The following is an 18,837-nucleotide window of genomic DNA, read 5'->3' as shown; positions in this document are numbered from 1 at the left end:
GTACCACAATGGCTACAAAACTTTGTGCTATTCCTCATGGCCACAGGAAAGCACAACTGCTGCCCTCCCAAGCCAACGGAGGGAACGGATGTTGCCAGTGCAGCATTGCTTGTTCACTATTGTACAGGGGCAAAAGGGATGTTTGGAAGCTGCTCTTCCAGGCTATAGGCTCTAGTCAGACTTTTTATTTCTAGTGTGTGACGACAGGAAAACAAGCCTTCTGAGTAGGTCCCGGGGGGGGCGATAGTGCAATAAGCAGTGATCAAAAATGGGAAACTGAATGCTTAAAAAGAAAAGTTCAAATGCCTTGACTCAGTGAGCAAAAACTTGCTTATCACAGAATTTAATTTGGTTTGGTATGTTTAGTAAATGCCTAGGATAACATGCTGAATAACAGTGTTTTCAGGGCTGTTTGAAGCCTAGTGGAAATAAGACACTAAGTGTATCAGCTTTGTCAGTCGGGATGATGTGGTGGTTGATTTGGAATGGCAAGAATGGAAACATGCTCCAGCTGTGCACCTTGTATGATGCCCTAAGAGAACCAGGTAAGTCAGTGTCTTAAATAACACAAACACAACTCGAAGTTCATTTATTGGATTAAATGCAGATCATGGTAAAATTATGAACTAAAGCATCAGTCAAAATCTCACTGGTGTTTCTGTCAATACCATGACTATCTTTGCTGAGATGCACTCATAAGTTACATAATTCATCATAAATCATTACATAAATCACACATTGATCAATGATACAGGTAGCAAGGAAACTGTGCAGATATTAGCCAGGAAACAGGTATAATTAGGTTAAATTAAAAAGAGGAAGGACATTTGAATTCTGGAGGGTTTAGATTGCATATCAATAAGAGGTAGCAAGAAGCATGTTGCTCATAGTTTTCTTAGCATTTTTGCTGATTGGAACTCTCAGCAACCTTAACCTACAAAGTTTAGAAAAATGAAGAAAAAATGCAAGGTGATTAGAAGTCATCAATTAAATGCTAAGGGCTGGAGCATTTTTCCTCATTTTTTCATGAAGCTGCAAGGGCAGGAGAGAATGAATGTAATGTGTCTGTATACATGCGGTGAGACCGGGGAAGGTGAGGGGCATTTTGAGATTATTCTGGGTTTGTATTAAATTTTGTTAATTTCCAACAGTCTTTAAATTTGAAATGAACATAAGGAAACTGCATTCTAATGCAAATGCAGGTTTCCCAGTGAGGAAAAGAGAGCATACAGATTTCTACAAGTTCTTTTTTTTTCTTTCAGCGATTTTTTTGCTCTCTGGGAGATTCAAGAGGATGAACTGCATTTCCCTTGAAGTCAGCACCTGGCATGGGGCTAGATGATGGCCTGTGTGCAGAGAGCTTTTATGGCTCCACCTTACTCTTGAACAACAAAGCCAGAAGAGCAGGTTTGATGCAAGGTAGCAAATGGAAAGGAGCAGTAGAGGGATGGTCTTTGAGGCACAGGGTGGCCTCTGAGTGCTGCCTTACTTGGGGGGGGGGGAAGAGAAAGGACATACACTTTTGGTACATATGGCTACATGGCTGAAGGTTGAGCTTTTAACACTGCAGTTCACATTTTTCCATTGAACAGTGAATCTTGGGTGCTGTCTGGGAGCAACCAATAACTCATTCTAGGGGAGAGCAGAATCTGCCAAAAAAGAGGATGGTCTTGGAATTGTTGTGTCTGATGAGGAAGAGGAAAGGGTGGTCAACATTAAATTTCAGAACATGGACAATAGGTGGACTTATAAATAATATATTTGTAGTAGCAGCAGCTGCCTCAGTGCCTTTCTCATCAACTGAAACAAAAGACTTGTGCAGAACTCCGGAGATCAGCAGATCATCCTTCTCAACCATTCCACTGAAATCAGCGTCTTTGAAGACACTCTGCATTCCCATGCTGTACAGATTATCAGTGATGTCATATCTCTGCTTCATTGTGAACTTAGGTAGGGACAGATCCACAAAAGTTTCAGTCATCTTCTTGGAATCAGTCCATTCAGACAGCTTCTCATACGTCAGTTCTCTTTCCAGCTATCATTTAAGAAAGAGAAGGAATTTGATGTTTGCAAGGAAAACACAATTAATTAACTATGAATTAGTCAATTTTATGGCAATTTAATGAATTAAACAGTTTTTAAATGGCGAATTTAACATCTAGCTGAGAGCATGAAATATAAATCGGTTTTACTGATGATCAGAGACAGGGTGTGCAACAAACATTTGAGACTTAATGCTGCAAAGTTTTGAGCACCACCCCTGCCAAGTTCATTGCCAAAGAAAGGCAGGGCACTCAACACCTGCAGCGGCCATCCCCTGAGGTAGTTCTTTCCTCTCTTTTAATTCAGTCTTGATGTGAAGGAAATTGCTGGGAGATTGGCAGCTGTGTGGCAGATGGTTTGGTCCAGTTCCATAGAAACAGGTGTTAATATTGCACATATTTCCTTGGCAATTTTAAACCAAACTGCTTCCAGCAAAATCTTTCACTGCCACTCTGTGTCCTGGCACTATGTCACCAGAGTTCAGCTCAGATCAAATGGAGGAGAGCAATGAATGGTATTCTTGACACGATAGACACCAAGAATTTAACTATCTTGCAGTTGTAGTAACTACAGCGGCAGATCTCATTATTGTTGCAAATGCAGCTCACCAAAACCCGAGTTTTTCAGATGGGGGGGGGCAAACAGAGTGAGAACAAGATGGTGAATAAAATTCCAGGCCATGGAGGAGAGGTGTCTGTTATCTCAGGAAGAGGCTGTGACTACTTGTGCAGTACTGTCCTTCCTGAATGTGCAATGAAGGGAGATTTAACCCTTTTAGATCATGTAGAATTGGGTGTCTGTCATGGGGCCATTGAAGAGCTAAGCATCTCATTATGCGCAGTGTTGACTGTCTTCAGTTCGTACCAAACTAAGGGCACTCAGTGTGGAGGAACTTTCTTGGGATTAGATAAGTATTAAAGGAAATTAATTCAGCTAGTGGAGGAGATCAAACAGCATGTCCTCAGAGGGGGAGATATGGTTGCCAGCCTGTCCTTTTTTTTTTTTAATGACTGAGTGGTGATACAAAATGGATGTAGCATACTTTTTTACCTGTTCGAGACCCGTAGTGCTGTCTTTGATGTCATCGGGAAGGAGGATGAACATACTGAGATCTTTCATATATGGCAACTCAATAATTTTTAAATTCATTGTTTCCATGATGCGAACTGGAAATGTATGTCTCATGGCCATCATCTTCACAGGCTTGGTCTTGTTCTGTAAAGTATTTATTTATAAGTAAGAAATCCTTCCTTGAAAGGAAGGATGATGATGACTCAGTGCAGTGGAAGAAGAGGAAACTTTTGTAAGCAGCTTTTACAACAGTGATTTGTCATTCATTCTCCAAAGCTTTTCTTGACTGGACAATATTGCTTATCTTGGTGTTTGTCCCAGAGCATTTTGTTGGGGGCTGAACTGACTGATTTTTCTCTTCTCCCCAAAACATGCACAGCAGCCCACGGAGGAGGGAGGAAGAGAATTAGAAATGTCTGCAAGGATTAGGGGGATGGAGCAGGTATGGGATATGGCCTTACAACACTACGGCAGAGAAACAGCTATGGTTTAAGAGGATGAGTGTTGTGCAGTTTTTCTGTGGTCTTCTCTCTCTGGCAATAAAAAGTGACTGATTGCTCTTTATGTCACAACCCTTGACAGAAGATAACACTAATGTCTGAGCAAAGGGGCTCATGGTGAGGGGAGTTCCAGGCAAGCAGTCACCTTTGCAGGAGTATGTAACCTCTCTCAACATCTATATCCCTTCATTCAGGGAAGCAGCTGATGTATATGTGCTAATCAGAAGGCAGAAGCTACAGTTGGTGGAAATTGCACAGAACTCTTGTCTTTTGATGTGAATTCATTGACATCTCTTCTGGATACATGCCATTAACATTTCTTCTAGTCTTGCCCAACCATGCACCCATTCAGGGTGCCCTGTTGCAGCTGTATTTGAGCAGGTATGTTTGTGCCTAGCTAGGCTGCGCAGCACAGAGGCCCAGGTACTGTAGTCACCCATGACATGGCAGGTAGTTCTTGTCCGTGAAGCTTGGACTCTCAAAATCATGTTTTTACAATCTAGCCCTTTTAGCACTGTTTTACAAAAAGGTCTTAAGTGACTCTAGTGCTTTTGGAAACGGTAGCTGTTATCTGGAGCTCATTAAGATTTACCTGAGCAGCATCTTAATGTTGCAGTGAGCTGAGCACTGACACATTTTGCTGTAGCCAGCTTTTCACAGAGAGTCTAGTTACCACAGGGACACCAAAAAGACTTATGAAATGGAAAGATTTCAGCAGTAGCTGTTGTCACCAGGCCGTTTACAGTAAGAAGGATACTGGAGGAGCTTACCTTGCTCAGTCGGAAGGGTTGCAGATGCGTGCTTTCTGCCAAAAATTTCTCATTCCATTCTGCCTTGAAGTAAACGGCATTTACCAGGATCAGCTTGGTGGCGCGTACCACATCTGATGGTTGCAGAAGATTCTTGATTTTGCCTTTTGAAATCAGAAGAGTCATGTTTCATTCCAGTGTAGCACAGTGAAGACATGTTTTGATTGTTTTTTCTCTCAGTTCGACTCCTTAGTGAAACAGTCCCTGCCTCAGTGCCCTACTCCCTAAAATACTCCCCTGACATAAATCAATTAGTTTGTTTATGGTTTCCAAAGCTGTTTGCTGCCCGGTTCTCCTGGCTAGCTGACAGGGATTGACTCCTTCCCCCAAAATGTCACAGCTTCATGGCAAGCAGCTAGCAGCAGAAAGCCGTATACTGCCTCACCAGCTGGTTATGCCAGGTAAAAGGAGGCTAGCACCTCTGGCCAGTGCAGGATGGTACAGCTAGGTAGGCATCCCCACCCGCCTTGGAGCACACTGGTAGGCAGAGGTGTTTCTCCCCTCTGTCTGCTCTGCCTGTGGTGCATGGGTGCAGCGCCAGGGCAGCAGTTGTGCTTGAGGACCAGCTGATGCAGAGGACAGCGGAGCTGATGGGAGTCTCCCCAAGGAGCTCACTGAGGTCTGGAACAGGTATTTGAAGCTGCTTAAGTGTGCTGCTCTTTCTCTGTCCTCCCACTGCATCTCTGCTCACTGTCCACATCGGAAGGCATGACCTGGCTGCTGCAGTAGCACATGGGGAAGCAAGGGCACCTGCCCAAAGGAAATGGCAGGCTGACTTAATAGGAGAGGAAAAATGTTGGGGTTGAGCTCAGCTTACCTTCAGTTTGTTTTTCAACCCAAGCGTTGATTTCCTTTCTGGATTGTTCCGGTGCTGTGCTAAAGTTAACCTTGTGTGGCTCTGCTTTGTAGTAGTTCTTACTGAGCTGTATGTATCTCTGAAAAATAATAAAAAAAAAAATAATAAAAAAATTTCTATACTATACTGGATTTTTCAGTCTCAAAGGGAGGTTGTTAGCTCTTGCAGTTCTTGCTAGCTTCTTGGGCCTGCAGGGTCTTGCTTGTTACTCTCTGTTGGACTGTGAGTTAACAGTTAAGAAATAACAAAAGGACAGAAAATTCCCTTCTTTTATTCCCACTTTTATTTGGAGAAGTGAGGAAGGCTGTGCACATCCCATGGACGTGCTTATTTTAATGTCTCATTTATGATTGTATATCTTGGGGGTTCCAATAATAAAGCCATATTGCATGAAAAGGAATTCCTACACTACAGTCAAAGGGTAATGCATCCTTAAATACTGTGAGCAGACCGACTGGTATTTTCCAGTTAAGTTTATCACTGGAATTCAGGGCTCTTATTTGCAGTATTCAGGGTCAGCGTCAAACCTGTTCTATTAATGGCAAATAATTAAAATGAGAAATATTTTTTGCACCTTTTCTTACTCCTCTCTGAGATTTAACTTACAGGCAGTAATGGGAAGGTTTTTTCCACATAAATGCGGTTGGCACTTCTCAGAGAGTAGGTGCTTCTGGGTTTGTTGATGGCAGTCAGGAGCTCTTTGAAGCCAGAATGGATATCTTCAGCTTGCTTGTGCTCAGGATCCTTGGAAAGAGAAAGCATACATTCAGCAATTACATTTTTGCATGAAGTTTTCAAAACATTCTAAGTGATGTATGTAGGAGAGGGATTTGAGTTCCTCTCTCTTACTTTTTATTTTTCCAAGTTTACCATCACTGCAATTTGCAGGGCTCTATTTATGACTGGATTAACTGATTTGCCATATAGCAAACCTTCCAGACTATCCCAGTGACTTGTCCTTCCATGCTACTCAGAGTCTGAGTGAGTGAAAGGAACTGAACTTGAACCTGTTGTGAAGTATGTTGGGGTTTGTACTTTAAAGAGGGGTCCAGACAAGAAATACTGGACTCCTAAAGCTGTATCTGGACATTTTGATTCTGGAGATTCTTTATCTTGGTATTTCAGTTCTAATAGATACCATTTTTCTTCTCTTTGGTCTCCCCCGAGAAGGTCTGGCCACAGAAGAGCCTTCAGATCCTGCTGCTTGAGTGAAATGAAGAACCTGCAAGCAGAGTTTCCAAAGGTAAGAAATAGGCATGAAGGAACTGGTGTGACTTAAAGCTAAACGGGGATCAAATGGTTGCCTTGTTTTGCTCCTTATGATAACTCACTGTGCTATCTGCTGCTTAGGTGACTAATCAAAGGGATGCTGAAGCTGTAGTATACGTAAATCCCATGGAGTGACAATGAGTAGCACTGTCCCCCTCCCAGAACATCGATGCAGTGCTCCTGTCTGCACGCTGCAAGGCTGAACTCCCTTGCACAGCTGTTGCTCTCAGCAATAGCAATGTGTTTGTGCAAACCCAAATGGTTCTCCCCATGATAATGGTACAAAGGCATCTGAATGGGAGTGCGGTGACACAGACGAGAGTGCTGGGCAGTGCTGAGCACCACAGCTCCCTTTGAGCCAGCAATGTGCCCATGTTGCATTAGGAAGGATTGGGTCGAGGGGTGTGGAGATATCAAAGCCCTTCCTATTTTCCTGCTGGATTGTCAGGCAGTTGTTTAGGAAAGCATAAATCAAGATAGAAAGATGCATCCTTGCCAGGGGAGAGAGGGAGGGTGCTGGGATCTGCAAGCGTGCGGACAATTGGTTAGGAGCTACTGGCATCAGCTGTTTGCTTCTCAAAGGGAATATCCCATCTATGGCAGAATCATAGAATCACAAGATAAATTAGAAGGTGTAGAATAATTTAGAAGTCAGGTTCAGAGAACCTCTGTGCTCACTGTGTGATACCCACAGGACACTTTCTTTTAGTGGAGAAGTGGGGGACCTGCTATGAAATGAGTAAAATTTACCATTCACTTGTTGCATTCTCTGGTCTGCCTTGGTTCCTTGTCATTGTGGTGGCAAGTTTTTCTGTCTAACACTAAATGTTGCAGCCAGTACAGGAGCCAGGTATTGTACGGGGTGTATGCTTCATAGAGCAACCTACCTCTGCCATCTCTGTTGCTGTATTGCCTTTTGCACCCAGGTATAGCAGAGCCAGAGCAGATGATATGCTCCAGGGGGAGAAGAAAATGTTTTTGCCCATGTTGGTCTCATTCAGCTTGTTGAAAACGTCAACTGTAAACTCGCCAACTGCTGTGGAGACCAGTTCCATTGCTACAACCTGGAAAGAGGCAACAGACAGAATTGTACTATTTGAATGTTTAAAATTATGTACACAGTGCATATTAGAGAGAAATGTTACATGTGCAACATAATGCATTGGCACCCACTAAAACTAATAGCCTAGTTGTATGTTTTGTCTTCCACACAGATACTCTTTGCCACCTGTTAGGAGCAGCCATTTCTTTTAGGTTTTTTGTTATCCAGATAATATTTTCCTATAATTGTACATATGTCCTCTTTTATACAGCTGCAGTTTTCTTTGTGTTTCTTTCTGCCTTTGGTTTTCAAAAATGTGCAGATTTGTAAGCTGTGTATTTTTCTTCCTTTTTGTCCTTAACTAATGATTTATCAAAGTAATGTTCCCAGGGGAATTTAAATGCAGTTTTAGTACAAAGGTTCACAACATGCCTGAGTTTCCCCTTACTTCATTTTGGATCTGCACCCTTTCTGTATGTTCCAGCAATTTTATTTTCCCTAGGAACTGGCAGATTCCTTGAGGTTATGAGAATTCCAGACTTTAAGATATCTGTCCAGTAGTACCTGCCTCATGTTGTTTTCCAGTCAAGAGACCAGAAATGTTGTTGTTGTTATTGTTGTTGTTATTATTATTATTATTATTAAGATTTATATCTATGGAATGGAACAACAGAAATTGTGAGGCAATCTCTGAAGTCTACAGGTGTTTATCAAGTGTTTGGTTACCAAACCACTACGGTTCCTCTGGCAGTCAGTGTGCTGTCAGTACCAAATCTGTACCACAGAGTGATTTTCTTTCCTTGGAGAACACAACCAAAAGAGTATCAGGATGGAAATTTCTCTGTTTTCCACTAATGAATACTCCTCTGAGTCCCTGGCCTGATAATGTTCAGTGCTGTGCCTTTGCAGAATGAAAATGGCCTTTTCTTCACCTGAAGTATGGGACTCCTTTATCAAACTGAAGATTTTAATCAATAAGACAGTTACTGCCCTGAGAAAACTTCCCTTCTTGTGATCAGTTCTGCCCCAAATTAGCAGTTTTTCTTAGCCTCACAGATTTATTTTCTCTAAGGGTTGACATCTAGAAAAACATGAGGCAAGAATAATGCACTATAACACTGGTATATTATAATTTACCTATACAGTCATGCAAGCCACAGACTGCTTTTTAAAAGCATCAGAAAAGTTACTTAAATTATTTTAAATACTTACCTCTGATTCTGTGAGAGAGAAGACTTAGGTCTTGTCCTCGGTCAGGTTCTGCGTTTGTGTGTTAAGCAATGAATAAATTTAGAAATATAGTACTGCTTGCACCGCCCTTTCCTTCTCCGCTACATCCAGGTTGTTTCCGCCTACCCAAAGCTTCTTTCTACCACATCCCCAAAAGATCTTACGTAATTTTGTCCTCTTTGTTCACCTTGTCACTTTTCAGTTTTAGACATTTCAAAAGGACAATGGAATTAAAATCTCAGCTCTATTGTTACACCACAATAGTCTACTGACAGGATAGCAGAACAGTTCACCCATTCCAATAGTCTTCTGGTGTTGTGGAGACAACTGGTCTGTTGTTTAAAATAAATGACTAGTAAAAAGGTTACACAGCTAGAATGCTTGGGTTTGATTTCTGGATATAAGTAGATATTATAGGCCTGATTCTCCTCTCTGGCTTTGTGCAGCTGTGACTCCTGGGTTTCAAATGCAGTATGTCAGCACAAAACGTCAAGCTTAGTGATTGAATTAGACACTGGGAGCCCAGCTTCATACTGAAGATCATGAGGAGCATAGACAGAGGCAAAGCCATGAAGGACCATTCGGGATAAGGGATGGACACCCCACTGGTTGTGTTGGTGAAGAAATCTCATTGCAACCATGGCTGGGAATCATTTGAGAGAAACACTGCAGAACGCTCAGTTAGTGCACAGTACTTGCCTGTAGTGAAGGAGGGCAAGGACTGAAACAACCCCACTGGGAAGGCTCAAGCAAGGATGGAGTGAAAAAATACAACGGGGGCAAACATGGCACAGTAGTTGTCACTCTGCAGTCCCAGAAAAGAGCCGGGCTGCTGTTGGGTGGTGGAAGAAGGAGAAGGTGGTGGCAACAACTGTAAGACCCTGGGGAACAGGGGAAGGGGAATGGCGAAAGGGAAGGAAACTGTCCTGTGTGCTAAGCATTTTGCTGCAAGCCTGATTACAGGAACAGAGTGGGTCAAGTCTTCCAATAAGTGGCAGAAATCAATGTTGTGCAAGGCAATGAAGAAATGCCAGAAATTAAACAAGTGTTGGTTTTAGTATAACGAGTAAGTCCTCAAGAAATCAGGATAGGATAAAGGTCAGCTGAATGGTTAGATGGTGGGAAAGCCCAAGCCAGGAGACTCCCAAGTTCCAAAGAAGTATGCTGAGAGTGAGCAAGCTAGTTCCCTTTGCTCGTCAAGATGCAAGGATGCCAGGCAGGATGAGAAAAGGAGGTGGCAAGGCAGAATGGCTGTTGACAAGAGAGAGAAAATCACACATGTTAATTGAAAGGGACATCCAGAGGTCAACATTCTGCTTAGAGCAGGGCCATCAGTAGACAAGGTCAGCCACAGCCCTTCCGAGGATGGACATTCACCAGCCTTTCTGGGCAACCTTCTCCAGTGCTGTGCTGCTCACCCTGGGAAAAGGTTGTTCTCTAATCTGCAACTCACCCTTCAAGTATTGTGGCCATTGCCACTTGGTAACGATCTGGCACTGCCAAGAGGACATTAACTCTGTCATCTTTGCAATCATGCTTAAAATAGTTGAAGGAGAGAGAAAAGGTGACTCACATTTCCATTGACTTTAAAGGCCTGTGAGTGAGTTTGGGTGCATGTTGTCATGGTTTTGTTCCTCCTTGGCCTCCCCTGTGTGGCTTTCCTGTCTTTATTCCTGAGGCACATCAGGAAGTGCTTAAGAGGCTTGGCCATGGGGACATGAAGCCCTTGCATCAGGTGAAGCAGGGCATGGCAGAATTGCACCTGAACGCACAGGGATCCTGTGTCATGTTTCATAGCTGAGGCAGACAGAAGGCAGTGCTGTTGAGGTTGTCTGGGGATACAATAAAGCACTTGCTTCACAACACTTTTCCTATGCTCCTTCCCATTTGGGAAGCAGAGCCAGAAGGGACTCTAGAAGCAGCTGGCCACGTGGAAGAAAACAGAAAGGACTCAGTGACAGTCAGCAGTCTCCTCTCTGTCAGGAAAAGGTAGTCCTGCTGTCCCAAGAAGAGAAGTTTCTGGTAAGATGCTGTTGGTGTGTGCAAGTCCTGTGAGACCCAGTCCTTTGCTCTCTGTTGTGCATTCAGAGAGTTAGGAGCATGCTCTGCAAACATGCAAGACTGATTAGGACACTCTCCTCCTTAGGAGAAAGAGCTGTGACAGGAGTAAATGTGTACTGGGAGATTTGCATGTAATCTTACAGAAAGCGCTTAGGGAGTTAGTATTACAGGCTTGATTCTCCAATTTGGTCTTGTCTCAAACCAGTGAAGTAAGTGGCAAACCAAAATGAGAGTAAAGCAGTGCAGCGCTGGGCTGGCAACAGTGTTGAATGCATGAAAGGTTACGAAGGAGAAGGTTTTAAGGCACATGTGTTTTATTTTCCTCCAATTCTATAGTGTTGTTCAATATTTTCCAGTTGCTGTGGGACAGAGATTAGAAAGTATGTTTGTTAGCCCCTTTACATGCAAGAAAGAAGGACCAGTATCAGGAACACATAGGATTTTGCAGGTTTATTTCATTACCAGCTGTGCCAGGCTGCAAAGTTGGTATAAAACTGACAAGAATGTGGGTGAGGTAACCCTCCTGGGATGACCAGTTTAGTGAGCTGAAACTAGTGGAGATGCAGCAGCGTTCTGCAGGAAGGAGTTTTTCCTGTTTCTTTCCTTCTTATGTATCAAAGCAAGTGTGTTGGGCATTACTGTTTTAGATCAACTTAGTCTGTTCATCATGGTGGCGGTTTTGGTTCAGAAAGCGCTGAAGAGACATGTCAATGTTGTTCTGTGCACAGTTTGGTGCTTATAGTGTAGTGCTACCATTTTGGGGTTCTTTGGCCAGGCAAATGAGCCAGAGGCATGAATTCCAGGTTATTTTTCATATGTGTTCTCTTCTAACATTGAGAGATTTCTCAACAGTACAGGAAAATTAAGAAGTGCACAGACTATTGAGATGCTCTTCGTGGTGCGTATTTTGTTCATTATTGTTGTTGCAAGAGCCTGTTTAGTAATGGTCGAGTTTCTAGGGGGAAGAGAACCTTCCCAAGAAGAGAATACTCTTGGTCTTGTTGTGCCTGATGAAGAAGAGGAAAGGGTGATCTGCCACAAAAATAACAGTAGCACCAAGACTTCGTGATGCCAGTGCTGCTGAACTGGCAGCTGCTGCCTCTGTGCCTTCTTCATTGACTTCCAGATAACACTTGTGAAAAACTTGTGACAAAAACAGATCACCGTTCTCTGACATTCCTGTGAAATCAGCTTGACCTTCAGTGAAGGCATCTTGTATCCCCATCCTGCTCAAACTAGATTTGAGGTCGTATTTCTCTTCTAACGTGAACTTGGGCAGATAAACCTCCATTTTAATTTTCTCCATTAGTTCTGGGCTGGTCCATGCAGACAAGTTTTCAAAAGTCAATTCTCTTTCTAGCTGCAGTTTATAAAAAGAGAATCAGAAAATTACAGTGTGTTCAAAAACCTGTGCCCTAAGGGCTATTTCTGCTCTTTTCTTAAATGGAGAACTTTTCAAGCTGTTGTAAGAGTACAAGAAAAACAGTAGTGAAAGACCAATTTGGAGATCTTTTTGACTAAAGGAGTATGTTGCTCTATGGTAGGTCAATGCAATATTTGAACGGTTCTCGGTAATTGTCAGGGAATATAGCAGGGTTAAATAGTTGTAGAACAAAAACATCAGTGTCAAGCAACAATAGTCTGGTTGATTTGCTGTTCGCATTTCTGTCTTCCCTACATTTTAGAATTTACTGAAAAGAGCTTTTTTCCTACAGAACACCCACTAACGTAAATGAGAATTTAATAAGAGTTTATTATCCAAAGCAGGATCGGTGTCTTTACAGAAGGTGGCAGTGTCCATATGTATTAGCTCTGGACATCCTGGGGAGTAATGGAGGCTGCCCAATTTGTGGTTTGTTTTTTTTGGAATGAAATCATATCTGTCTGAATCGGTAGAGACAGTGGATCTCAGCAGGGCCCGCTTTCTGTCCTCATTTTTGTGCAGCTGGAAGAAGAGCCAGTCTTGTGGGGTTTGGGTTACCTGTTTCCAGGACTGATCAACATTAGGACCCACAGAAGTGCCAGCTGCCAAGAGTAAGAAGTCTATTCTGAGCTCCGAGAGGTTCAAGTTCACATTGCTAGACCAAGTTTGGGATTTGCTTTTCCTTAAGCCTGATCAGTATCCTCCTTCCTAGAAACATGACTGCAGCCTGGTCTTTTACCTCGCACATGCATAAAGTAAGTAAATGATGACACTTTTGTTTTTTCAGATGATTTATGTTCTCAGATGCTTTACCTTTTGTAGGCTGGTGATGTCACTTGGTAGCAGGATAAACATGCTGAGATCGTTATTGACGTATGGAAGCTCAAGAACATCAGTCTGAACTGATTCTACGTAGGTCCAGTTAAATTTATCACTCAGGTACATCATGGGCACTGGTTTAGTTGTATGCTGCAACAAATCAAATTACATCTTTGCCATTTGTACTCTGAACAGTAAAGGACTGAGTTAAAGTAGCACAGTGGAGGTTTATTGTATTTACTGTACAAGCTGCCCGGTGTGTCTGAGACATCCTTATGGCTCCAACTGGTAGGACACAGGATCTGCAGAGGACCCCTGGTCTTCTGGAAAGGTACTTGGAGGCTAGCCAGGCTATCTATCTAAGCTGTCTCAGATGACACCCATTATAGGAAGGTGTATTCCCCTCTGATTTGTCGTATGGTTAAAAATGAAAAGGTAAAGAACTAACCCATAACATTTTGTTCACCTCTTTGTTTTCCCTGCCTTCAGAGAATAGAAGCTTGTTTCAAGTCAGCTTCTGACAATTTTACTTGTGGCTCAGGTACTAGTATGTGTGTGCAGTCTTTGTGCTGAAGATGTGGTGAAGAAAATATACTGTATGCTTTAAATGAAATAACTTTCTTGCTGCATGGATTTAAAGATTGACAGGAATTTCTCTCCTGCATCTTTTTCAGTTTTTTCCACCTGCAGCGTAGGATATAGAGCAGTATATTCCCATACCATGTTTATTCTGAAAGGCCTTTGCCTGGTAGCTTCAGCTTCGAACTTTGTTGCCCAGTTTCCTTTGAAATAGAGCGCATTTATCAGGACTAGCCTGGTGAGTGAATCTATGGATCCAGGAGGCAGCAGATTTTGGATTTTACCTAGAGAAAACAGAAGGACATTTACACATTTGTGCAGTTTTACTGTTTCAGTGTAAGTGTTGGCACAGTTTCTGCGGATATAAGCCAGGGAAATTTTAAGTGCTGTTATAGCAGGCATCTAGCTTGAGATTATTCACAAATACGTGGTTAATGGGGTAATCTTGATTTACAAAGAAGAGTAAGCCACATTTCTCCCACGTTCAGATGGAGGACACTAATTTTAGTAAGGGATTGTTAGTAAATGACTACTTTAGGAAAACTGATCTTATTTACCTTTCTGAGGTGAACTGTTTACCTGCCTTGGGCCCCTTGGGTACAGAGACTTTGTTCAATGCCGAAATGGCTTCTTTTTAAATTGGGAGAGGAGAGGCTGGAGCTTACCTTCAGTCTGGTGTTCGACCTTGGAATTGATCTCTCTTCTGATTTCATCTGCTGCTCCCACAAAGTCAACTGATTGTGGCTCTGCATCATAATATTTCTTGGCTAACTGTAAGTATTCCTGCAGTGCAAGAGAGACACCTGTCTTACGTTTGTTGCCTGCCAGTATGAATGCTAATAAATAACCACAGCCAAACAGAGAGAAAACATGATAAAAATTACATAGACTACAAGCACAGCATTTTGTCAAACGAACAAAGTATTTTTTAGTGGAAATACTCAATTAAAATGTTCTCACCTAACTACATCTGCAAACCACTCTGAAAGTAGATAAACATCCCATAAAACTAAAATTTTAGTGTCCAAAGTCTCAGGAAAAGTCTCATAGAAAACATTCATGTTAAGGATAACAACATGATTTGTAGATGTAATGAAAATATTTTAAAGTATATGATTTAGGGTATGTTGTCATAAATAGATCATAAACGTTAAATGACACTGCATAATCTGAATAAATAGCCTACCTACCTTACTGAAAGGCAATGATTTTTCTCCATATAACTGGTTGACACTTTTAAGCAGGTAATTTTTAGTGGGTTGATTGATTTCAAAATTGAGTGCTTTAAACCCAGTATGGATATTATCTGATTTGCCAATTTCTGTCTTGGAGAAAAGGAAAAAAAGACGTTATTCATCTGTTGTATAAAATAGTTCAAAATTTCTAATTTTTTCCTTCACGCAGCTCCAAGTAAAGTATTTCTATTCAGGTGATCTGTTACCTGTATTGCAACACAAGAAGTTTTCTAAGCTGGACAGCTATTAAAAGAATCATTTGAAAGTATTAAAAGTTGCAGATGTGGTATAAACACTGTAAGTGTCTCAGAATGCAAGTGTTAAGAGCCTGAACGATGTAAAACATTTAAGGGTTTGTAAGTGGAGATTGTGAAACTAAATATATCCAGAGAATGAGAGACAGACTAAACAATGCATGAAGATTTGGCTGTGTGACTCCTTTCATTTATGAAAGTCAAGTGTGTTACATGGAAAGTTTGCCCCTAAATTTCTTAATCTTGCTCTTAATGTTAATATTTTGTGATTTTTTTTTTTTGTGCTGCAGCAATTCCAGTAAATTCTTTATAATGAAGTAACAGGACTAAATGAATGTGGGCTCAAACTCTCAAATGAGCTCAAGGAAGTTAAGCTGTGAATTAGTAGACTAAAAATGTGGACCTGCGCTGTATTCATCTTGTCATTACATCAGAATCAGAGGCATGAACAGACACTTAAATTTCTGAACTGTTAGAACGGTCCCTTTGCCCTACCCACAGTGCTCTGTAATTCTTACGATTTGGACAAGCGTTACTCATGAGGAACAATCCCTCTCCTGTTCATGCAGTGCAAATGGGTTGTTGACATAGCCCCTAAAATAAATCTTCCCACCATGGGATTTGGCTGCGGGATGTAGATCCAAGTTCCCATTCGTCAGAACTCGCGGCCGCTGGGGCTTTGTGGGCAGACTGCAGGGAAATGGCTCACTCCCACAAAGAATAAGGATGACAGGAAAGAGCAGGGAGAAGAGCTTGACACCACCATGGTTGAATTGTCAATGAGGAAAAACAGCCTTTACTGACTCAGAGGGATTACATTTGCTTTTCCTTGTTTTTCTGCTATGTTAAATTATGTATACTTTGGTACAAGATGCCTGCCAGTATGTCAAAGACATATCTCAGGAATATAATGATTTCCATTTCTCTAAGATTTATGGCAAGCAACTGGTCTACCTTTGGAAATTCCAACATGTCAATTTATTTTGTTAACTATTCAACTGAAATGGAGACTGATTTCTGAAACATATCAAGCATAGGTAGCCTGGAAAAGTTAATGTTCTGGTTTTTGTTGTCTTGATGCTGCAATCAAATGTGTGGAACGGCAGCTCTGTTCTTGTGATTAGCTCTCTGAGGTAGGAACTGTGCCTGTTCAAAGAACATGTTGTTGCTAAATAGCTAGCTATTGAACAGTAATAATTTGAGAAAGAAATCTCTCTTCAAAGCTAAAAGAAAAAGATCAAGAGTTCTATTGACAGAGAATGGTAACATTAAATTTTAAATTTTGCAAGTTTGAGGTTAGTTTTTGCAATTCTGCCTAAAAAGGGGAAGCATGTAATAACTATTGCATTAGGTGAAGGTATCACAGGATGCTGTACCAATTAATTGTGTACATTACATCTGAGGAAAGCAAACATAAGCAAATGCAAATGTGGAAAGAAAATACAAGCAAGAGAAGATGTGACCATGCCCATAGGTTGATCACTAGACTTGGTGAGATACCTTCTGGAAACAAGTACATTGATTTGATAGACGCTCTTCTGTTCTGGAACAGACTTGCATTTTTATGATTGCGGTGACGTTTCTGGCTCCTTCAGCTTTGTTAAAGTGAAGTACCTATAGTGAAAAAAGCAATAGTAAATGCAACGATAGAAAATTTGCTGTTTCAGTAAAATCTTTCAGGGATGTCATGGGACTGGTGATGAAGAGAGTCAAACTCAGATTTTATTCTTGTGTCCAGTCCAGACTGATTATGAAATCTTTGGTTAGGTCTTGAGGCACATGTGTACAAAATGGTGTGCGCACACTAAGCTGAGGGCTGCAGGGCAAAACTCTCATGGCCTTTCTAGAGGAATCTGACTGCTTTGAGTTAAGCCCTGGGCTGACCAGTTAATACCTGGGAAGACCCAATTATCTCCAGATGGAGACTACCAAAGCAGAAGTCTAAACAGAGTGCTGCTATGTGTCAGAAAGCATGAAAATGGTGTGGGCAGTTTCATGCCTTAAATCCCTTGTTCTGGGCATGTGCACCTTACCCAGGCTACAAAGGGGTGCGTCCAACCTTGGAACATTTTTCAGAAGAGCTATGCCTTTTTTTTTGTTTTCTCTTCTTCCTAACAGAACATCACTCCTTTCTTTGTTACCCTACTGGCCCTCTTTTGTCCTGTAAATCAGGAGTTAGATCACTGCCTTAGCAGGTGGGAAAACTTCTGCCTTAGCAGATGCAAACTCACAAGCCTCACCTCCTATGATAGGAGCTAGGTTAACTGTGCATTCGGGCTGTTCTCGCTGCCGCCTGCTGAAGCTATGAACTTTGCACAAATACAACTTAGGGATTTCAGTAAGTGATTTTGCCTGTAAAATACATACCCCAAAGAAAGGGTTGTAGTCTCACTGTGTTTCTTCTCTGATCTTGTGGATGTGGATTTATGTGTAGCAAAGTGCAAAACTTATAATAACTATAGGGGAGAGTCTTTCTGTGTGGGGTCATTTCCAAAGAGATGAGACGTGAGATGGGAATTGTCTGTGGCAGAGTAGAAGGAGAATCCAGGTCTCCCACTTCCTGGTGAGTACTCAAGTTACTGAGCTTTGGGATAAAGATCCCTTATTTCTGCTGGTGAGATTTAAAAGGAGGCAACGTCACCAGTGCCACTTCTCTCATTTGTTCCAGAAGCTAGAGTAGACTATTTCTTTGTCCTGCACAAGTGGAGACCTGGTCTATTCATTGCAGTGCACATCAGGGGTGAAGCGGGAGCTGGCATATATGTGTGAAGAGTTTTGATGAGAGTAATTTTTCTACTTACGGCTTTCCTCTGTTCCATCACAGTAAATTTTTTGCATAGAGGATGTTATTCCAAGAGATCAACCCTTTCAGACATCTACCTTTTGAAGCCCAGACTCACCTTTGCCATCTGATCTGCAGTGTTACCTTTGGCTCCCAAATAAACAGTAGCCAGGGCAGATGAAATACTGAAAGGGGAGAACAAAATATTCTTGTCACCGTCTTCCTGACACTCATGTTTGAAGAAGTCGAGAGCAAAGCTTGTGTTTGCTTTATTCAAAGCTTCCATTGTTCTGAACCTGCACAGAAAAGGAGAAAAGAAGCTATTAGTGAACCACTAACTATGACTGCTATGTGTCTGCAAGTTTCTCTTCAGTTTTTGAAGTTTCTTTTGTGATTTAAAGGCTTTCTAAAAGTATTTATCTATGTGAAGAACAAGGACGATTAACTACTATAAAGTCATATAAGGTTTAGCATGTTCTGTTTCACTGATGACGCTAGCTATCATTTAGGTTAGGGAAAAAGCAGCCTCCAATCTTGTTTTGTATTTGTTCACCAGGACATTTATTGCACTGTCCTTTACAGCATCTTGGAGTGACAGTTGATAATGTTACTCATCAATGCCTGGGCTAGAGGATACTGAGAGACTGTCTCTTATGACAACTTTTATGCTTCAATTTGTGCAAGCACCTTTTGATACTCGTAGTGAACAAATACTTTGGTAACAGTAACAGTCAAACTATTCCTTTAGGACAGGACAAAATACTCCTTCCAAAGCTTGGGCAAGCACCACCCCAACTGTTGCATGCTAAGCATCCTGAATTCCCTTTTTGACTTTCAAAAATGTCCTGAAACTCTGTCTTACAG

The 18,837-nt window shown here is 41.7% G+C and overlaps 2 protein-coding genes across 2 annotated transcripts; both read right to left on the bottom strand.

Moving 5' to 3' along the window:
- Positions 1 to 1,505: 1,505 nt before the first annotated feature.
- LOC127029990 (heterochromatin-associated protein MENT-like) lies at positions 1,506 to 7,603 on the bottom strand. The gene is made up of 7 exons (XM_050915887.1): positions 7,436 to 7,603; positions 6,418 to 6,501; positions 5,886 to 6,023; positions 5,241 to 5,358; positions 4,385 to 4,527; positions 3,094 to 3,258; positions 1,506 to 2,035 (listed from the first exon to the last, which is right to left on the bottom strand). The coding sequence occupies exons 1-7, from the start codon at positions 7,601 to 7,603 to the stop codon at positions 1,628 to 1,630; spliced, it is 1,224 nt and encodes a 407-aa protein (XP_050771844.1). The 3' UTR covers positions 1,506 to 1,627.
- Positions 7,604 to 11,335: 3,732 nt separating this feature from the next.
- Positions 11,336 to 18,259, bottom strand: LOC127029989 (serpin B10-like). Its single transcript, XM_050915886.1, has 7 exons — positions 18,092 to 18,259; positions 16,692 to 16,805; positions 14,893 to 15,027; positions 14,368 to 14,485; positions 13,844 to 13,986; positions 13,118 to 13,273; positions 11,336 to 12,241 (listed from the first exon to the last, which is right to left on the bottom strand). Exons 1-7 carry the CDS (start codon positions 18,257 to 18,259, stop codon positions 11,837 to 11,839), a joined length of 1,239 nt encoding a protein of 412 aa, XP_050771843.1. The 3' UTR covers positions 11,336 to 11,836.
- Between the last annotated feature and the right edge of the window lie 578 nt (positions 18,260 to 18,837).

Source organism: Gymnogyps californianus, chromosome 2, assembly GCF_018139145.2.
Source record: "Gymnogyps californianus isolate 813 chromosome 2, ASM1813914v2, whole genome shotgun sequence".
Lineage (NCBI taxonomy): Eukaryota > Metazoa > Chordata > Aves > Accipitriformes > Cathartidae > Gymnogyps > Gymnogyps californianus.
The sequence above is the reverse complement of the archived record's forward strand: the minus strand, read 5'-3'. Positions and strand labels throughout refer to the sequence as shown.